The sequence below is a fragment of the Oryctolagus cuniculus genome, chromosome 5 (genome assembly GCF_964237555.1).
Source record: "Oryctolagus cuniculus chromosome 5, mOryCun1.1, whole genome shotgun sequence".
In the NCBI taxonomy this organism is placed as follows: domain Eukaryota; kingdom Metazoa; phylum Chordata; class Mammalia; order Lagomorpha; family Leporidae; genus Oryctolagus; species Oryctolagus cuniculus.
Genome location: NC_091436.1, coordinates 15717732 through 15739332, shown reverse-complemented (window position 1 = coordinate 15739332; position 21601 = coordinate 15717732). Strand labels below are relative to the sequence as shown.

The 21601-nt window shown below is 41.3% G+C and overlaps 1 protein-coding gene across 29 annotated transcripts in view; it reads right to left on the bottom strand.

The window, feature by feature from the left end:
* The window catches only part of SYNE1 (spectrin repeat containing nuclear envelope protein 1), a 551595-nt gene that overhangs the window by 15496 nt on the left and 514498 nt on the right, over nucleotides 1–21601 (bottom strand). For 25 of the 29 annotated variants that reach the window (XM_051855247.2, XM_070073379.1, XM_070073388.1 and 22 more), the window contains 12 exons: nucleotides 21273–21460; nucleotides 20095–20245; nucleotides 15913–16095; nucleotides 15533–15670; nucleotides 13528–13719; nucleotides 12298–12631; nucleotides 10175–10243; nucleotides 8092–8234; nucleotides 5648–5774; nucleotides 4507–4718; nucleotides 1730–1930; nucleotides 2–130 (listed from right to left, as the gene is read on the bottom strand). In XM_051855247.2, coding sequence (XP_051711207.2) covers nucleotides 2–130; nucleotides 1730–1930; nucleotides 4507–4718; nucleotides 5648–5774; nucleotides 8092–8234; nucleotides 10175–10243; nucleotides 12298–12631; nucleotides 13528–13719; nucleotides 15533–15670; nucleotides 15913–16095; nucleotides 20095–20245; nucleotides 21273–21460 — 2067 coding nt within the window. The remainder of the gene's footprint in view (nucleotide 1; nucleotides 131–1729; nucleotides 1931–4506; nucleotides 4719–5647; nucleotides 5775–8091; nucleotides 8235–10174; nucleotides 10244–12297; nucleotides 12632–13527; nucleotides 13720–15532; nucleotides 15671–15912; nucleotides 16096–20094; nucleotides 20246–21272; nucleotides 21461–21601) is intronic. The other 4 variants (XM_070073375.1, XM_070073376.1, XM_070073390.1 and 1 more) reach the window with 1 other exon arrangement.

Here is a 21601-nt window from a genome sequence, read left to right as displayed (position 1 = left end):
CCATGAGCTGTCTGTGATGGTCCTGAAGTATTTCTGTGTCAAGGTTAGCATCAATGGGGACAATTTCGTTTTTCCTTCTGTCTATGTTCTCCAACATAAGAAGCAAACTGTGGCTCATTTCATGGAAATCCTACCAAAACAAAACAAAACCACAGAGAGCATGAAATAACCATGGGTAACATATTTCTTGAATAGATTTTCTTCTCAATTGCTACCATTGTTTAAACATAATACACATATCTCTTTTCTGAGGAAGGCACTAGTGGCTTTGTAATGATTTTACCATGAGTTTATGTTCTTGCCAAAATCATCTAATTATGTGGGGAAAAAATTTGACAAAGTAATTTAGCATCAAAGTATTTGATTTCTGAGAGAAGAGCAGTGCTGCTAGTTTGGAAGGAAGCAACTCTGCTCCCATTCCTTCTCCATGTATTAAAATCTTCCTATCTTTTAAGGCTTAGGGTCGATCTCATCACCATTTTATTCATCTGTTCATTGCACACACAATTACTCAATACCTCCCACATGTGTAAGGCGCTGGACTAGGAGTGGGTGTAGAGATGAAATAATGGTTTGAGTACCAGCTTTCAATGAGCTGATATTCTTGGAGCACAAATAACTTAAAGAACTAGCTTCACATCCTTCAAGGGCCTCCCATCGTGTTTAGAACAGAGTCCGAACTCCCCAGGACCTACCTTCAAGGCTGTACATGATCTAGTTCCTCAATCTTCCCAGTGTTTCTAAACACTCTGCCTCACTGACTACACTCTGGTCAGACTGGCCTCTTTTCTGTCCATAACGACATTAAGATTCTCTGGGGCCAGCGCCGCAGCTCAGTAGGCTAATCCTCTGCCTGCAGCGCCGGCACACCGGGTTCTAGTCCCAGTCGGGGCATCGGGTTCTTTCCCAGTTGCTCCTCTTCCAGTCCAGCTCTCTGCTGAGGCCCTGGAAGGCAGTGGAGGATGGCCCAAGTGCTTGGGCCCTGCACCTGCATGGGAGACCAGGAGGAAGCACCTGGCTCCTGCCTTCAGATCAGCATAGCGTGCCAGCCGTAGCGGCCATTTGGGGGTGAACTAATGGAAGGAAGACTTTTCTCTCTTTCTCTCTAACTCTGCCTGTCAAAAAAAAAAAAAAAAAAAGATTCTCTGGGACTACCCACTGGTTGTAGTAACATCCCTCACAGAAACATCCTTCTAGAATCAGCTCAAAGAGTCGGAACATCCCTGAATACCCTCCCACTGTGGCTTTTCTCAGTTACTCTCACCATCCTGTCTGAATGTACCCTGGTTAACTATTTGCTTGCATTTTATATAGCTTGTTTCCCCAACAAAGGTAAAATTTATGCTTTTTTTCATATTTGAATATACAATGAACACTAAGTAACTAAGGAATTTTCTAATGATTGGATGGATAAAATATTTGCAATGCTCACTTTGCTGTTCAAGAAATGTTTGCCAATGGGCTCAGTAAAAAGTGTTGAATGAATGAATGAATAAGAGAAGGAATAGCAGGAGTAACCTGAACCTGGGTAATAGTCTGTTCTTCCTAGCTGGACAGAAGATGGAAGCCATGGGCTTTGAACTCTGGTCAAAATGTGTATATTTTCCAGTAAAATGAGAAGTATGGGTACAAGTCATCTCGCTCCATATTGACTTTGGATCAAGTCACAGATTTGGCTAAAGAATCAGCAGTTGGCTCCAAGTCACAGCCTGTCCAGAGCCCTTCCCACCTGGCACTGCATCAATGCATCCTGCAGCAGACCTCGCCACTCCTCCAGCAAAGAGCACACCCGGTCCCAGCGCCCATTCATGCGAGACAAGCGCTCCTGCAGGTCCTGGCTCTCCTTGCTGTCAGTCTGGGTAAACTCGGAGCTGCAGAGATTGATGGAGATGATGATGGCTTTGCGGTGGTCCACAGCTTTCTGGAGGTCCTGAAAGAGAAAAGAGAACAATTAAATAGGGATATTAATGGTTCAATTTTTTTTTCTAAGACTGTGGTTTCAGTTCCTTGAAATGTTTTGCTCAAATAAAAAGGCCCATTAATTAAAACTGCCCTTAACAAGATGGCCAAGTTAGAGAAGCTGGATGCACTGCAGCGAGAACCATGCCACAGTTGGAAGAAATAGACTACATGGACACTTAACAACATGGATGGGTTTTAAGAAAATATGGTGGAAGAGTTGGCATTGTGGTATAGCATAGTAAGCCACTGTCTGTGCCACTGGCATCCCAAGTGAATGTTGGTTCATGCCCCTGCTAATGTTCCTGGGAAAGCAACAGAAGAAGATCCCAGTGCTTGGAATCATGTCAAAATTTTGAAGACCCAGATGGAGTTCCAGGCTCCTGGCTTCAGCGTGGTCAAGCCCTGGTTATTGTGGGCATTTGCGGGGGTTAAACAACAGTTGAATGATCTGATTTCTCTCCCTTCTTCTATCTATATCTCTGCTTTTCAAATAAGTAAACATTAAAAGAAAAAAAAGAAAATGGTGGAGAGTGAAAAAGTCAAACTCAGAATGATATGTGGAAGACAATGGCATCAGTATATGTGCACACAAAACACTCACAGTGCTCAAGAATATACACAAGCAACAGACATTTCAGAATGGCTGCCATGGACATGAGGAATGGGGTTTTAAAAAAACAGCAGAGGAAACGGAAACAGAGTGAAGATGAGCCTTGTAGGAAGCCCTGACAACCCCATGCAACAGACAACGAGGTCTGATTAACTCACCCCTATCCATGTTTTTTTTTGTATGTGTTCAATCACAAGAAAGAAACCAAAAATGAGGCTCCAATAGTTCCCCTAGGGTAACAGTCCCACTTCTCTAGGCCAATGGTACTCAAACTGGTGTGCCTAAGAATGAGGTGGTGAGCCTGAGAAAGCAGATTCCCGGACACAAACTCCAGATGGTCTGAATCTGTAGGTAGAATGGCCCCCAGGCTGAGAATACTATCTGTGTCACAGGTCAATGTTTGAGAACAGGTTGGATACTTCTTGAGCTAGCGATTTTAGTTGAATTCACAAAAACCAGGCAATTGATTTTTGATTCTGTGCATTTCCAAAAAAAAAACAAGACTCAGTTTCAAGAACTTCAGCACATGATTGTGTATGAATAATTGAATATCTGGATACTGTTTAAATATCCCCAGATCCAAGAGAGGGGAACAGTTCTAGATCTACCCAGGCTGAATTTTCTTGTAATTTCTCACTAGTTCTATTATGCTCCCAGCTTGCTTTAAATTTTCATTTCTCAATACTTCTTAATCTGATGTGGCATAGATTCAACCACAGAGGCAGCATAAGATCAGGAGATACTGTTATTCCATAAATTTATTTACAGAAAACATAGGAAGGATCAGGAATGGGAGCAGAGGAGGGTGGCCTTTTCCTGATGATGGAGGTTGACTCTCTCTCCAACCTAATCTCGCTGAGGTCTCAGACCCTGACCACATTTGCTTCATCACCTTAATAGTGATGGGAATTTGGTTGTAATGCAACATTTCCCTACTGGAGTCATCTAGGAACTCAAGAGAAAAATGCACTTTGCAATGCAGACTCATCCTGTCGACTGGCATTTCCCATTCTGGCCTTCATCTTAAAATTCACAGGGACAGTGCAGGGGCCTTTCTATAAAGATGTAACTGTGAGAACATCTTTGGAGATGACTATTTCTCTGCTGAAAATTTAAAACAGAACACAACTTCCAAAAGGCAAACTATAGAAAGATCCACCTCAGTTCAATCGTACATACTGAGCCATATAAACACCAAGGCATCACACTTCAATACAATAACCCAGAGAACCTGGGCAGCTTTGTCCTGAGGAGGGACACAATCTGATGCTCTCTATTAGAAAGAAACTGAGCTCTCAGTCCATAGAATGCTACAGCATTCATTTTAATAGCTGGGCTAATAAGGATTTGTAAGACCCAAAGCTGGAGTTGAAAGATATTGTCTTGTGCACCACACATTCCCAGGCCAAAATTAAATGCAAATCTCACGTGCTGTTAAATTATGCTACAGTTTGTTTTGTTGTATTCCTTACAGTAAAATTTCTTTATGCACCACTGCACTCAATTTCAAGTGCCATTGAATTGAGTGTATCAGATGATTTAATTAGGTCTCCGCAAATTCATGCAGATGCAATCTTGGAAAGGGTTTCTCTTCAGCTCTAGTTACAAATTTGCAGGACTCTGATCATCTCTGTATTTCCCTTACAAAGAGGTTAAATGGATCCTAGATGTGCCTGGATTTTTCATGAGACTTTAATTGGCCATTTATTAAAATCCCAATTCATTAAGTCATCCTTGATTATTTACATGGTAGACAGTCCTACAAAGTTGTTCCACCATCTGCCCTTCAGAGCCAACTTTATGAAACAAGCGTGTTCTGGATGGCTGGTAAAGGAAATCATTCTTGCTCATTTTGGTTAGACACCTTCTCTGCTGCTGTGTTAGAGGAAATCAGGCTTAGAGGCTTCCTCGGAACAGGTGTTTTAGGCAGCTACCTTGAGCTTCTTGATTTGGAGCTCGATGGTGGGGATGTCAGTGCTGAGCTCCAGACGCTGCAGTTGTTCCAGCTCCTCCTCCGTCTCCCCCAGCCAGGCCCAGACGTTGTTCAGGTCTGAGTTGAATTGCTGCCACTTCTGGAGGTTCTGCTTCATTCTCAACTCCTTGCTCAGGGCCTGGGCCTGGATGAGTTCCCATCGATCAATCACACCTGCCAAGGCACACAGAGAAAAGTGAGGGGTTTTTCTCTACCCTAGATATTTAGGAAATGCTGTATATATACCTGGGGACTAACTTCAAAGACACAGAAGGAAACACCACTGAGCGTTTCTATAATCAAACAATAGTTAAAGGATCACATAGCTGTTTTTCCTATTTGCAACGATAATAAAGTAGAAAGAGGAATTAACTATATAGGATTTAAGGTAGTCAAGAGCTTATGAGGGGTAGGAACTTGGCCTAGAGGTTAAGATGTCCACATTTCATATTGGAGTGCCTGGGTTTGATTCCTGGCTCTGCTCTCAATTCTTCCAGCTTCCTGCTGATGTAGACCTTGAGGGGCAGCAGGTGGTGGCTCAAGTTGTTGAGTCTCTACCATGCATGTAGGAGACTGGGATTGCATTCCTAGCTCATGGCTTGATCCTGAATGCTGTAGGCATTTTCAGAGTAAACCAGTGGATGGAAGATGGATCTCTCTCTCCCTCTCAAATATGTGTGTGTGTGTAGTAATGTGTGTACACACACACATATATGTACAATTATATATATATATAAAATTGAAGATTTTTTGAGGCAATAAGCAGTCATGTACATGAAGATATCATTCCATGTTTGGTTTCTTTCTACAGTAGGATTCTGAGAGCATACATAGGAGGGTATTTCAAAAAGTCCGTTGAAATGGAATTAAACTATAAATTTATTTTGCTCAAAAAATTGAAAATGCATTCACACTCATATAAAGTGCTGACTAGATGGGCTAGATAGTGCATTGAAATGAGTGGACCAGGGAAAATCTACACGATGCTCATGACTTTCCTTTCTGTAATAGGAGGTCATGAGCAGGTGCACAGAGAAAGGGCAGAAGGCAAACACTTCCAGATCCATGACTTCACTGCCCTGCACTGCATGACGCACACTCACCAGCTGTTTGAGCTTCGGTGCTGTTCAGGTTGACAAAGCCAGGAAAGCTCTCCTCTTCCTCCTTCAGTTTGTGCTCCAGCCTCTTCACGGAGTCTATGGTGCCACTGCACTCACCCAGCAGCTTCATCTGTGTAGGCATTACAAACACACAAGCCAATCACTGAAATTCTCACCAGGGCAAGAGCTTCTGGCCAAATAGCTATTGCAGTTTCTCAACCAGGGCAGTGACTGCACGTTACTTCTCTGAGCCACTCAACCAAAGCTAAGCAAAATTCACAGGGTGAGCATTTGACCTAGGGGTTAGGATGCCCACATCCCACACTGCAGTGCCTGGATTCAAGTCCCCACTCTGTTCCAGATTCCAGCTTTCTGCTAATGTGCACCCAGCAAGACAAGAGGTGATGGCTCAAGTCTTTGAGTCCCCTAACATGAATGTGGGAGATCTGGATTGAGTTCCCTGCTCCCAAGGATTTGGGAAATGGGCCAGCAGATGGGAGGTTTCTGTCTATCAGTTTCTCTTTTTCTCTTGCTCTCTGCATCTCAAATGATTTTTAAGTGAACAGCAAATAACCAATGTTCAAAACATGTTGTTTAAATAAGCGACACATTTATGTATAAAAAAAGAAATGTCTTCAAGATATAGTTTGCATTCATGATTTACATGAGAAGTCATCAACCTTTTTAAATTCACGAATCAAAACATTAAATCAATCCAGGACTTAAAACTCAGAGACTTCAGCTTGCAACATAATATACAATTTTTGGCAAGTTGTTCCCTCTTCCTTTTTCTAAAACTGAAATGTCAAAATACTAGTATTACCACAAATCTCATGGGAAAATTTATGCATCAAATAATTATAATACTTAAAAGCATAAAGTAATATTAAAGTCAGCTGTTTTATTAGAAAATTTAAGCAATGCTTAACATAAATCATGGGACTCTATTTTAAAATAAGATAAAGTGCTTCCAAATCCATTTTGATTTTATTTTTGAGAAGGTGAGGGCTGGCAGTGCGGGGTGGGGTGGGGGTGGGGGGTTGGACAGATTGACAGTGAGTGCCAGAGAGTGGTTCTATCCCATGGAACTCAATCTAGGTCTCCCACATGGGTGGCAGGGAACCAACTATTTGAGCCATTATCTGCTACCTCCCAGGTTTCACAGTGCAGGAAGCTGGAATGAGAAGCAGAGCCAGGTCTCAAACCTAAGCACTCTGATATGGAATGCAGTCATCTCAACCAGTGATTTAGTAGTTAGGCCAAATGCCTGCACCCAAATCCTTTGAACACTATATTCAAAGATTAAAAGGATAAGTCATTTCAAAGCATTTCTGCCATAGCAATCTTAAATTTATCTTCTAGAGCCTTTAACACCTTAGAATTCTATTTATTTAGATTATTTTTGATTGGGTTAAATGTAATTTTAGAGATACCAGCACAGTTTTCATAAAACTCTATTACTCTTTTGAAAAAGAGGTTTTAGTTTAATAGAAGTAATTGTGCGAATATCAGTTTCATCATATATGGCTGGAGCAGTTTTCTCCTCTGGCTTCAAAAAGTTGTACATGTGAGCTATGATTAGAACATGGAAAATTAAGTTTTATTTTATTTTCCAAAGCTGTGTTTTAGATTTGAAGAAAGATATGGGGCAAGAAATAGATTTATATGAAGACTTTGTTGCCTGTGTATGTATGGGAAAACAAATATAATGCTGAGGAAAACTTGTCAGTAACTTGAAAAGAGCACATAAAGTTACGCTAGACACTATCATGTGTAGCTAATAGCCGCTTAGATAGGGGGATCTTCAAAAAGTTCATAGGAAATTCCTGAATGAAAAAATTATGGATTTTCAAAAGCTTTTTGCACCAACAACAAACATATCTTAATTTCATTTTCTATCGGTTTTTTGAAGGGTCTTTACAGAACTAGTAAGATACATAATTTGTTGCTCTTGTCTCTCTAAGTCTCTCTCATGGACTGTTTTCTTCAGAGGCAGCATACTAAGAACAGAGGATAAAAATATTCCCAAGGTCATTAAGTGAATCAATAAACCCAAGAAAAGAACTCAAACAATCCCTTTAGTAATCTATTAGCTAAAATCTGTTGCTCCAAGGATAACCTTTGTCCAAAAATTACTAGCTGAATTTGGAAAAATGCCTAATGACTTTTGGATGCCAAAGCATTCTGCTGTTCAACTGACCAGATCTACCTAAAGGCTCAGTGTGAAGGAACAGGCTGATCATTACTTCAAGGCTTGTGGGTCTGAGAACAGACCAGTCCTATTTGAATGGTAACTTTAAAGGACAGGGCTTTGTTCTGCACATCCACATTCATGAATTCAATGACGGCATGGTGTTCAGAGACATCATAATACAGACGGACTGTTCCTTGTCATAGAACCACGAGTCCAGGTAGAGGACAGGGTCAGCATGGTCAAGGGGACTCACGTAGCCTTTGTAGCTGGAGTCTAGCTCCGGGACCGTGGGAGTTTTGCTGCGGATGATATTTTCAGTTTGCTGCATCTGAAAGCGGCTGTCATCCAGGGCTTTGCCCAGTTGGCGGATCTGCGATTCCAAGGCAGCGTGATCCCCTGCAGAGTCAATCATAAGACTCCTTAGCAGCCATACTGTTTGATTTATTTCAAGCTTGATGGTCAAGAATAAGTTCTGGAAATTATTTCAGGTACGGCAGCATAGAAAAAGGCATGTGGGGGGGGGGGTAATTATAAAGCAAATTTAGCACTATCATGCTAGTGGGTTAGGCATTTAGATGCCAAATTAATGAATGTGTTTCTCTAAGTGTCCCAGTGAACTGAACATTGCAAATATCCTCATGGGTCTGCTCCCTCTTTCAGGTGGTCCCCTTTATATTCCAAATGCTATAAATGGTAGAAGGTCTTTAGAAAAGTTTGAAGCAGTGTCTACTGCACCCTAGTAAGCAGAGGTAGTGATTTCTTAGGCTCTTTCTGTGGTATCTTAGCAAGCAATGGTAAACACACGCTCTAATATTTCTTCCTGCACCTCCGAGAAGACAGTGCCTAGAAGGGCCCAGTTACTGCATCATTCACTTGAGACATAAATTCAAGTAATATGACAAGAGCTCAGAATAGAGATATATGGTGATATCACACTAGCAATGACTTTTTAGATACAAAAAGACCAGAGGAGGGTTAAAGTTTCAGCAATCCTTCTAGTTCAGGCTCTCAAAGCCTAGAATTCCTGGCTCATTCTCAGTTTTCAGTTTTTTTTTTTTTTTTTTTTTCAAAATTATAGTGTATGTGTCTGTGTATACATACTGTCGTCTTTGGATAGAATAAGAGCATTGATCAGAGTGGAGCAAGCACAGGGTGAAAGCAAAATAAACATTAGTAAGCTGTATTAAATTTATTATTGAAAAAAGCCCTTCTAATTACACCTGGCCTAGTGAAGTCTGCCACTGGGACTGCTCAGAAAATACTCTCTTAGTCACGCTACTTTGCTTCATGCCAAAACTCTAACTTCCCCTATCCCTTGGTATCCACAAGGAATTGGTTCCAGGACTCTCCTTGGATGCCAAAAACACACATGCTCTTCCCTTACGTAAAATGGAGTAGTATTTGCTTACAACCTCTGCACATGCTCTCTAAATCATCCCTATAATATTTAATACAGGAAAATGCTATGTAAACAATTGTTTCAATGCATTATTTACAGAATATTTACAAGACAAAGTCTGTACACATTCAGTACAGGTACAACTTTTTCCAGAATGTTTTCAATGCACAGTGGGTTGAATCTGCAGATATACAACCCACAGATACATAAGTTCCAGATCCAGGTTCCGTATGTAGAGAGCTGACTGCATAAACTGGTGACCCCTGACTCAGTATCACAGGACTGTGTTCAAATCCTCCTCTCCCTAATCACTGACCCTGAACTGCAGTTTGCCTAGTACAAACTGAGCAAGACTACTTTGATTTTCCTTTGTGTTTGATTAATCTAAGGCACACTTTACTGTGCAATACATTTTTCTCTTCCAATTATTTTGAGATAATACTTCTGTTAACATACTACAGTTTTTAGAGCTCAAATTTATTTTCACTCTTGTCTTATAGGCAACCCCTGAGATGAGAGGGAGGAAGGGGTGGGTGTTCCCTAGGTCACTCCTGCAGGCTGGTAGACTTGTGGCCACTGCCTGTGCCCTAATTCCCCAGAGGGAGGGAGGTCTCAACCTCAGGAAGCTGGCATGACAGGACCCCAGTAGAACAGTGTGTGGAAGCATTAATGTGGAAGACTTCTCCCTCTCATATTTTCTGCCGTTAATGGGCATAGGGACTGATCACCATTTCACAAGGAAGCTGTTTCATTTCACTGCTTATTAAAATTTTATTCTTGATGTTGATCACCCAGCTGTTTTCCTAGTACAGCAGGAAGAGAAGGTGGTTGTGCCTTAACATGCTTGAGCTAGAAAGCTGTGAGAGATACAGCAGATGTGCTAAGAGAGCCTGGTTACAGGTGAGGGAAGAAGGTTGGCTCCATCTTTTGTGCCTACCAGAGATATTTTTGATGGCATTTTCTGTGAGTTTTACATAGGCCTCGGGGCTTTCAGGGATCATTACATCTGCAAAAAGAGCACAGTCTAAGTTGACAGCTAAGTTCTGGAAAACTTGATTCCCTTGTGGCAGGAAAATAACTCTCCTAGAGAAAAAAGGAAATTAGTCATTCTGGACAAACAGCCCCTGAGCAAAGACAGCGGGGTGCACATGCTCACTAAAGGTTTCCTAAACTGAGTGCTAAGGAAAGCTCACACGGGTTGGAAGCATTTTACGAGCTACATACTAGTGTAAGTACCATTTATCCCAAGGTAACTCTACAGGATGCCTGGGAGTGTTATTCCCATTTCACAGGAAAAAAATTAAAAAAACACCCAGAGGAATTAAAATACTTACCCAACTTTAAACAGTAAGTGACTGAACTGAGATTTCAACCCAGATAGTCTGATTCTAGAAAAGCACTGTCTATATATTTCTATGGGAACCACATAGCTAATCTTGCAGGTTTAATAATCACACTGGAAGAGTAACGTAACACATGAAATCAATTTGAATACATTTTACTAAGTCAATATATTCAAATTATAACATGTAATCAACATAAATATTATTCATACTTTACATTCTTTCTTTGTGCTAAGTCTTGGAAATGTGTGTATCTGTTAAAGTACATTTTACACTTACAGCCCAAATCAATTTTAAGTGTCATATTTCAATGCTCAACAGTAACATGTGCTAGGTGGGTGGCTACATAGTGGACAGTGATGCTTCCAGTGCCATTTGCCTAACTAATGGACTCTGCTGTTAGGAAAACAGAAGTGAGAAAAATCATTTTATTTTTAGAACACTGGCATATGCTTGGGGATCCAGATTTCCACTGGAAACAAGCAGAACTACCCATGGATGATCCTGAAGAGAATGCATGATGACAAATGCCTCCAATCAGTCTCCAATGATCTATTCTACTTTTACTCACTGTCCTGACACTTGGCCTCTTTCTCTGTCCATCCTCTCATTACAGGCTGCTTGGGGTTTTCTTTCTCGTTTCCTGCTAGACACTCTTCCTTTGTGATTAACTGCATTCACTCAGAACAATTACTAATTATGCAATTTTAATTCCCTAATCTGCACATCCAGATCCTGGACTTTAGACTCATGCATCTACTCCTTGGTTTTTGTATCTGGCAATCCTGCAAGTATCTCAGATGCAGGAGATACATAACCAAACTCGGCACCTCCACTAGCTCAGCACTGTGCCCCCTTTGCCCAGCTACAACAGTGATCTCTCTCCCTTGCGGTTCTCACGTCCTAAGGCCACCTGCATCTTCCACCAAGATCCCAAAGCGAGCAATCACCTCCATCCCAATTCAGTCCATCATCAGTTATTCCTGATCTTATGATTTCTCATCTTCTCCATCTCCCATGCTACTTCCTTAGTTCAAGCCAACATCCTCTCTCTGTCCTAGATTATAGAGAATTTCTATTTGGATTCTTTCCCCCAGTATCTTTTTCTCCCAACAGTATCCAGACAGATATAACATCTGATTGCATCCCCTCCTAACCTCAGATCCTTCCATGACTCCCTGCTCCCTACAAGATAACCACCAGCTCCTAACATAGTGAACAGGTTGCTTTATGACCTGGTGTTTGGTTTCTGTTTTAGACTGTTTTGTTTAATCTTTTCCATGCAACCCCTAGTCTTTGTCATTCTGGGCAAACTTGCAATGACCTAAAGCATTGTGGTTGATCACAAAGCTGGGACCAGCTCCCATCTCCTTTCCTTCTCTGAACATTGCCATGTCTACCAGACTTACTTTTATTCCTCTTTCTGGTCTCAGCTCAAACGTTACTTTGCCCTTTGAGAATGAAAGGAACCGTGTATTCCTAGTGCTTGAAAAATGGCTTCTCACCCAGTAACTAAATGTAGACTAGATCAATGGCAAGCCAATTTTTGTACAGGATAATCACATTGGTATGTAACTGTTGGCTCCAATACAATTTCCCTCACTGGGAGAGGAAGACAATGACTCTGGAAAGAGGGTCATTATAGGGATGGCTCCCTATAACACTAATTCCCTTTGGTTTTCTTTCAAGTTGGGACTCATGACATGCTCATTCCTACCTGACAAGCCGACAGCACCCCTGAGGTAGAAATCCCGGTCTTCCTGGCCCTCCTCATCCTCAGAAGGCAGAGTTCCGGACACTGCAGACTCGAGGTCACGACTAAGGTCATAGTCATGGTCCCACTCCAGGGGTATGGAGTCCACACTGGCTGGGGTGTCTCGGCCCGATCTCTCGCTGCGGAGGGGCTGTGCGAGCGAGAGTGAGGGGTTGGAGGACGGTGGGGGTGAGGATGCCAAGTCTGCAGATGGCTCCTGCCAGCGCAGGTCCGAGAGGGCTGTGGAGTCTGCAAGTTCCAGCTCCCGGTCAGAGAGGTCGAGCTCATCCTCTGGTAGCTGGAAGGGAAGTCAGGCCAGCTCAGTGATTGCAGGGCTTGGCTGGTCCCACCACTCAGGTCCCAGCTTTCAGCAAACATCCACGATCAAGCCCACCTGGGCACTGCCTACCACCTGGGGATCCATTTAAATTCCCTAGTAACACATCAGGAAGAGCCTTCTAACCTTACCAAAAATGTCTGTGTATCAATCTCTGTAAGCCTTAGTTTCATTATTGGTAAAGTAGGAACTATATTAAAACCTACTTCAAGGAACTGATAGACGATTCAATGAAGTGATATCAATAAAGGCAACCTAGCACCATGCCTGAGCACAATAGGCACAGAATGGCACACACAAAGGGCAAAAAGAAATGACTAATAAAATCTTAGGTTGTCCTTTTCACATTATATCCAAGATATAAAATATATTTAATCACAGCAGAACCTAAATATTGTATTAACAGCGGAGATGTGATTATGATAACAAGGAAAATGACAGAAAAAAACCACCTCACTATAACTGCATCAATTGAGCAACTGTCTACATTGCCCATTTTCACCTTCTTATTGCTTCTAGAGGTTCTGTTGTCTACCATATAAAATTGGTGCTATACATTCTTCTAAATAATTGTAACTCTATGTGTACGTATACATATATATCTCAACTCATCCTGGGTTCAAAATGATTCTTTCTGCAAGGTAATTATTGTTGTTAAACCAGTTTTCAGTTGAGGAAACTAAGGAAATAAATGGAAACCAACTTGTTTACAAAGCCAACACATGCGAAAGCCAGGATTGAACCCAGGCATTATGGCTCCAGGGTTCGGGCTCTTACCAAGTATACAATACTACCTAATCCCACAAAAGTCATTCTCTTTAGATACAACAGCAATGAAAACAATACACGTTACGCACAGGCAGGCGGATCAGTTTCTTATGGTATCTCTCCACACGCCCAAAGACCTCTTGGCAGTACCGCTTCAAGTCATCGAGCTCTTCCTCAATGATTGCTGCGTCCAAGGGCTCACTCTTTTCCATCAGCTGCTCTCCTTGGGAAATGATCTGCTCAATCTTATTGTGGTTCAGTGAAATTTCCTGCTGGAAGGCCTAGGGAGCACAAGTCTCATGTAATTTTTTTATTGCTCACATTAATATAAAATAATAAGATATGCATTTCTTAGACTGTGCAGGGGGCAGATACTTGATTTACCATACACAGTGACAAGCCAAGAGACTGTTACCCTGTAAAGTAAAGCATAGAAATTTGAAGCCAGAACAGGAGTCAGAGAAAGAAGCATTAGAATTTCACAGGCAGGAAAGAGCCCTTGGTAATAAAACGTACCACCATGGACATGTTGAGTAGAGAATAACTCAGACTCATCATTGAGTCAGCAACACAGACAGGGCATCCGGGAGGAAAGCAATGGCAGTCAAAACACTGCCCGAGAAGTAAACATGGCATTTTAGAGAAATATTCTGAATATTTTGATTTTGGTTGTCCTGATCATGCATCAGACAGGAGTAGGAAAAAGCAACCATAAGACAATGCCACAAATTCTTCTCAGATGTGAGTAGGTAAAGTTACAGCAATGTGCAAAACAAGGGGTGCTGGGAAGTTTTAGACTCCTTCTTTCTGGTTCATAAGAGTTCAACCACTGGAGACATTTTGGGGAGTAAATTTTAATTCAATACACAATTTAACTCTGGAAGCATGAAAATTATCCAGCCGTGAAAGTGACCACCAGAGGAACAGGGAAGGTGGTGGTAATTTCCATGATCTTAGCAGAGTCCCAATGGGGAAGACTCAACTACCACTTAGTTAAATTGTATGGGAGAAAATGTCTACCATCAATTTGCCTACAAGATGTCTTGCAGAAGGAGGTAGGGCAGAGCATTTGGAAAGAATAGCAACGTTTACAAGTTACGATTCCTTCCATCCCAGAATCTATGATTAAGGGTAATTTCCTTGGGGGCTGGCATTGTTACATACTAGATAAAACTACCACCTGGGATGCTGGCATACCAAATAGTTGCCAGTTCATGTTCCAGCTGCTTCACTTCAAATCAAGCTCCCTGCCTGTGTGCCTGGAAAGGGTGGATGATGGTCCAAGTGCTTGGGCCCCTGCTCCCAAGTGGGAGATGCGGAAGGAGCTCCCAACTCTTGGCTTTGATCTGGCCTAGCCTGGCCATTGTGGCCATTTGGGGAGTGAACCAATGAATGGAAGATCTCTCTGCCCCCCCCCCCAACTCTGCCTTTCAAGTTATAAAATAAATATATAAAATATAAAATAAATCTTAAAGAAAAAAGGGTAACTTCCTCATTTTATTACAATACTCAAAAGATTATAGGCAAAATGACCATACTTTTAAGAAATGTGTCTATCTATTGTGGAAAAAAATTCACAAGCTGCTTTGCAAATTTTCAATTTATTAAACATTCCGTTTAGGAAATCCCCTATGTCTAATGTATGTCCCTCCTATTCAAATTCTAGCTAGTCAGTGTGTCTGCATTATATAGTAAAAACTGCATTTAGAATGAACTTGACATCCAAGAACGTAGAATAGGTGGAACAAAATTCCAACATCAGAGAAGTGCACAGCTTGGTAGGTGGAGGTCAAACTATGTGAAGGTGCTTAAAGCAACTCAGAAGCAAAGCAAACACCATTAAAGAAGATCCCTACAATCTTGGCAGTTAAGTTAAAAACCAAAGTATGCACACTATTGGTAGTTGTATCTGGGTAGTGCTCTGTATTTTTCGATAGTTTTTATGTTTTCTGAATTTATTTTTTCAACAAAGAACTAATTTTTCTTAGTTGAAACAGCAGCCTTCACTGTGTTTTCCCCCAAAAGGATCTATAAATCCTTTCTGTTTTAGACTTTCTTCACATTGACACATTAAAAAAATATATAATCCATTACCTTCAGTTGCTTTATTTTAGCTTGAACATCACACTCAGAAAAATGCTCAATATTAGTGAGTTGCAGATCCATCTCTGTTAGCCAGACCAGAATGTTTTCCCGGGCAGTCTCAAACTCCTCACGCTGGCCAATGAAATGCTGGGTGTGGGGAGAAACAATAAAAATATGAAAGAACACAGAAACGTACTGAGATGGCGCAGCCCGCCCCAGCCCCCTTTGGGAAAGCCATTGTCTCAACAAGCAGTGGGGATGTGCAGTCCCAGGCGTCACCCGCCTGCCCTCCCTGTCCACACAATCACTGAGACTGCGTCTCCACACAGCGTTCACATGGCCACTCCTGTCTCTGGGCCTCTAAACTGCAGACGAGACGGAGCAGGAACCTTGAGTCTGCGCAAGATGGAGGCGACGCGCTTCTGCAGGTTGTCCCAGCGCTGGTTGCCCTCGTGGACCCTCTGTTTCAAGCTGCACTCGGAATCGGTGCGATTCTCCCTGGCCAGGCGGCGGTACTGCTTGTTGATCAGCTCCAGCTGGGTCAGGTTTTCGTGGACCTGGCGCTGGAAAGCCTACGAGCAGCGAGAAGCAAGTCAGGGCACCAGCTTTGTGAGCTTCCCCGAGAGACGGCTCCCACTGCACTGGCAGTGCGAGAATGTGGTGCTGAGAGGACAGAACAGTTTCTAAGAACATTGTACTTCCTCTTATGAAAGCAACACGATTTCATCAGTGTAGACTGAAGAGAGTGAGCAGATCAATTAAAAAAAATGGGAAAGTGGGGAATAGTAAATAGATACACATATGCACATGAATATATTCTTATACAAGTGATACGTATAGGCCGGCGCCGCGGCTCACTAGGCTAATCCTCCGCCTTGCGGCGCCGGCACACCGGGTTCTAGTCCCGGTCGGTGCGCCGGATTCTGTCCCGGTTGCCCCTCTTCCAGGCCAGCCCTCTGCTGTGGCCAGGGAGTGCAGTGGAGGATGGCCCAAGTCCTTGGGCCCTGCACCCCACGGGAGACCAGGAAAAGCACCTGGCTCCTGGCTCCTGCCATCGGATCAGCGCGGTGCGCCGACTACAGCTCGCCAGCCACGGCGGCCATTGGAGGGTGAACCAATGGCAAAGGAAGACCTGTCTCTCTCTCTCACTGTCCACTCTGCCTGTCAAAAAAAAAAAAAAAAAAAAAAAAAAAACCACAACAACAACAACAAAAAAAAAAACAAACAAGTGATATGTATACACACACATATATGAGTACTCCAAAAATTCATGGAAAATCAAATTAAAAGATAAGTTTATTTTGGTATAAAAACTTGAAATCCATGCATGTTTTATTCACAATATGTAGTTACCGTCACCTTTTTGAAGACCACTTGTATACATGGATTTCAAAAATTGTTTGCAACAAAATACCTATTTTTGTAATTATATTTGTCCATGACCTTTTTGAAGCACTTTTATATACACATACCCTTTAAAATAATGAACATCCTGAGGACTACTGTTCATTCATAAACTTTATAAGATTGTGTGTTAAAATGTGAGTTAAAAATGTTCAATATAACTCATCTCAACACTGACAAACATATCTACAATAGAATTTCTTCTTGTAAAATATTTAATCTGAAAATCTAGGAATTGCCTCAATTCTTGCGTCTATAGAAAAAAATATATAATTCCCTTTTGCAGAAGGCTCTCTAAATGCAAGCTATTATTAACTTTTAAGAAAAACAATTTAGGGGCCAGAATTGTGGCATCATGAGTAAAACTTCTGCTGCAATGCCACAGCCCATACGGGCGCTGGTTCATGTCCCAGCTGCTCCATTTCCAATCTAGCTCCCTGCTAATGTGCCTGGGAAAGCAATGGAAGATGGCCCAAGTGCTTGAGTCTCTGCACCTGCGTGGGAGAACTAGCTGAAGCTCCTGGCGCTTGGCTTCAGTCTGGTGCGGCCCTGATGGTTGTGGCTATCTGGGGAGTGAACCAGCAGATGGAAGATTGATCAATTGATCTTTTCTCTCTCTCTCTCTCTCTCTCTGTAACTGTATTTCAAATAAGAATAAAATACATCTTTAAAAAAAGGAAAAACAATTTAGTAAAATATAAGTAATTTCACATTTAAATAAAATTTGGAACGTGATCCCTTCTTTTTTGTTTTTCCTATGAGTTAATTCCACTTTTTAGAAAATCTGGTGGAGCCAGTATACCACCATCCATGATAGTGGCTATTTAATCTGGGGGGGGGGGGGGGCAGGGAGGGAGAGAAAGATAGAGAGATCTATCCATCCATCCATCCATCGGTTCTTCCAAATGCCTATAGCAGTCAAGGCTGGATCAGGACAAAGCCAGGACCCAGAAATTCAGTCTGGGTCTTTCACATGGGTAGCAGGGATCCAAGAAGTTGAGTCATCATCTACTGCTTTCTAAAGGGTGTGCATTAGCAGGAAGCTGCAATCAGAAGTGGACCCTACACTTGAGCCCAGGAACTCTGGTCTGGGATGCAGGCATTCCAAATGGAGACTCACTCACTTGCCCTGAGGCCTACCTCAGCTATTTACTTCCCAGGACACTTTAAATTCAGCCTGGAGATTCTGAGGGTAAAACACTCTGCTTTGTTTCTAGAATATGAAATAGTCCTAGCAGAAGAGTCACTCAATCAAAATAAAATTAAGCCCCTTTTCCCCAAAAAAGTATTTTTTTGATTTATGGCTGATTTTTATCCTGGCTTTAGGCCAAACATTTTTATAATGAATTAATTGAACCATACTCATCTAAATCTCCAAATTCTATTTTTCTTAGCTTAACAACATTTCTGCCTTGTAAATACTTTCCTTTCAGAGTTGCTTCAAGAGCTTCCATGCTATCTTCTACTCTATAAAACTCTAAGTCCTATCTTCTATATTTCCCCAGCAAAGAAAGCTGTAAGGCAAGTTCAGTTTTAGCCACTACTAGAAGTCACTGCATGTGTTTGCACCCAGTGCAGTCACCCAGCACACCCTATCCTGTATATCACTGCCTTTCAGCAGGCTAAGGACTGTCTCCAAGCAAAATGTGGTTTCTGTGATCTATCTGTCTTTTAAAAAAAACACTGCAATATTAATGGAAAATGATAGAAGCAATCATTATAAAGCTAACGCCAACGTCTAATTTTTGCTACAAAATCTGATAGTCTAAAATAGCTTCAAGAAAATCCTTGCATAATCCTCTTTCTGGAATGAGCCAATTATAAAAGGTTTAATCTTTACAAAGCTGAGTATAAGATGCAGTACAACAATGCTTCACTAGCACTTGTTCACATTGAGATGACCGGAAACCTACTGCAAAGTTGATTATAGATTTACAATCCACGTTTTCTGAGGGAAAACATCTTATTTCGAATTTTTTTTCTGGAATTTAGTGTTGTAATTAGGTATAAATCCATTCACACATCAGGATAACTCACCTAGTATTTGAACATTATTATAGTTTTATTAATTATCTGCCTATGATTCTTAAATTTGAAACATCACAAGAACAGAAAAAATCAACTTTGTATTTCCCATAACAGGCCTCATTAAATGCCTGGTTAATCTGTATTGCAAGGTAGAAAAGAAGGTAGGAGAACACAGATTTTTGTCTTATTTCTAAACATAGTGAGGAACAAGAGGCAGAATCAGCAGCTCAGAGTGATCGGGACAGCATCTGAACTGTTTCCCGAGCACACATCTGTCTATCAGTGGGAATTAAAAAGAAACTTCTGACTTAAAACTGGCCAACCCTACACCATATCAGGACCCATGTGAAAATCAAAGGCAGCTGAGAAGTTAGTTTCATCACATCACAGTGACAAAGCAGACACAAGACTGCAAACAGGCAAGGAACTGGAACCAATTATTGAATGATTTGTCGCTTTATGATTTCGATTGCACTGTTATCACCACTATGTACTTGAAAAGACCTGGTGAATCAAGAATGGCACGACTCTACATTGTATACACAGAAATGGATTTTGATGAAAATGTTTCATTCATTTCTGGAGTCAAATCTATTTTATCAATGAATAAATATGTGTGTGTGTGCGCTAACATACACGAAGGTACTTCGAAAGGTAGAGAAAAGTTTAATTAAAAGATACATACACTGTGGTGCAAAAAATTTGAAGCCCATGCAAATTTCTATAGGTAGATGAAATAGATATTACTAGTTTTTAAAAAATCAAGAAAATATAATAATTGTAAGGTAGATTTTTAGAGTGTGGAAAGCCATCATGTTTTTGAGTAAAGATGATTGATTGCAAAAATTTTGAATTAAAAAATAATGTCGAGATTTTTTGGAGGGAACAATGATTTTTGTTTTCTAATAGGATTTCTCTTATTAGTACTTTTTTGGTAATTCTTGACAAAATTAAAATGGAATTCTCCCCATTCCCTTCTCTGTGTGCTTCTGAACTAACAGTAAAGGTGGCCACAAAGTTATCACCCAGCTGTCAGAACACATGACGTGTGGGTGGACAGTGTATGCCTTGGAACACCAACTACCAGCTGGCTACTTTAATAGAAAACTAAGGATTAAATATTTGGAAAGATAAATCACCTCAAACTTCTTCAGTTCCTCCTTGGCAACTGTATACAGCACCCCCGACGAGCTGGGGAATGCAGCTGTCCTTTCTGAAGTCTTCAGCCAATCTTCAAATCGAGAATAGTCATCCAGAAACTTCTGCCACAGTCGCCATGTCTCTTCAATTCTGAGACACAAAATGAAGAAATGGATTCTGATTATTTAGGGCTGTTTACACTGTGGAGCCCTGTCTGATGCCTGCACTAGGATTAAGGGTGCCCAAACAAACATCTGTTGTGCCAAACAATAACTGTGCATTGAGCCAAATTTGAGGGAAAGAGAGACAACTGTGGGAACTAAAATGAAACAGCTTTTTTAAAAAACATGTCCTGCAGCTCTAGGTTTGAAATCAAACTAAATGTCACTAATGTGAACTATCCTGCATATGTGAAGGAAGTTCAGAAATTCAACATTTATTGTGTCCACTCAGCTCAATATTCCCGACATAAAACTGTGTCTGAAAAGTCCAACACCAATCTTACCCTGACAATTCAACCTGTGACAGCAAGACAAGTAGCAAGCTTTGAACCATTTGCCAGAGAGCACAACATATGTTTTCACTGATTATGATAATGTTGTAACATATCAGATTTCACCACTCTTAAATGTCAAAGAGCTTAAGGACAATGTGTCTCTTTTATTATTTATTTTTAATTGAAAAATGCTATTTTTTCATGCCACAAATTCTATAATGTTGTACTTGTTTGGCAACAGCTTTTCTGGATTATATTTAAACTGTTATGTCAGCTGTAACATGCCCGGGTTTATTGAAATATTACCTTTATACTTGCAAGGGTACTTCAAAAGGTTTGTGGAAAAATAAAAAGTTTATTTTGGTGCAAAACATTTAAGATTCATAGTCTTTTCATAATACACATTTTCCATGAACTCTTGGAAGACCCCTAAAATTCATGGATTTCAAAATGTTTTGCCCCAAAAGAGAAACTGACTTTTTTCAGTTCATTTTTTATGAATTTTCTGAAGTGCCCTCAGTACTTATTTTCACAACCAAATATAGGCAATGGCAAGTTAGCGAAGCAAGGCTATTTTGGAACATCTTAACCAAATGGAAACAGTGCACAACGGATACTCTGGGTGATTTTTTTCCTTTCTGGTCTTCCCTCTGCCCTGACAGCTGGAACATCCCAGCTCACTTGAGCCTTCTTTCCATGGATGTGGCACAGATATTTCTCCACCGCCGGTCCAGGGTTCGCGTTGCCTGCTGGATGGATTCACACTCGGCGTCAGTGGCACAGGCATCACAGTCGTGCAGTAGGACTTCACACAGGTTGAGGACAGAGGCCACCCCTGTGCTGTGTTTTTCTATGTCTCTCTGGAGCTCCTGCAGGGCAACATACATGCTTCATCCAACGGTCACAGCAATCGATGGGAGAAGCTGAGCAGTAATCACTGGCTGACAAATGTTAGGCTAAGTCTTGGTAAATATTTCACTTCCTCGTTTATGAAATCCAGCAAGTTCAAA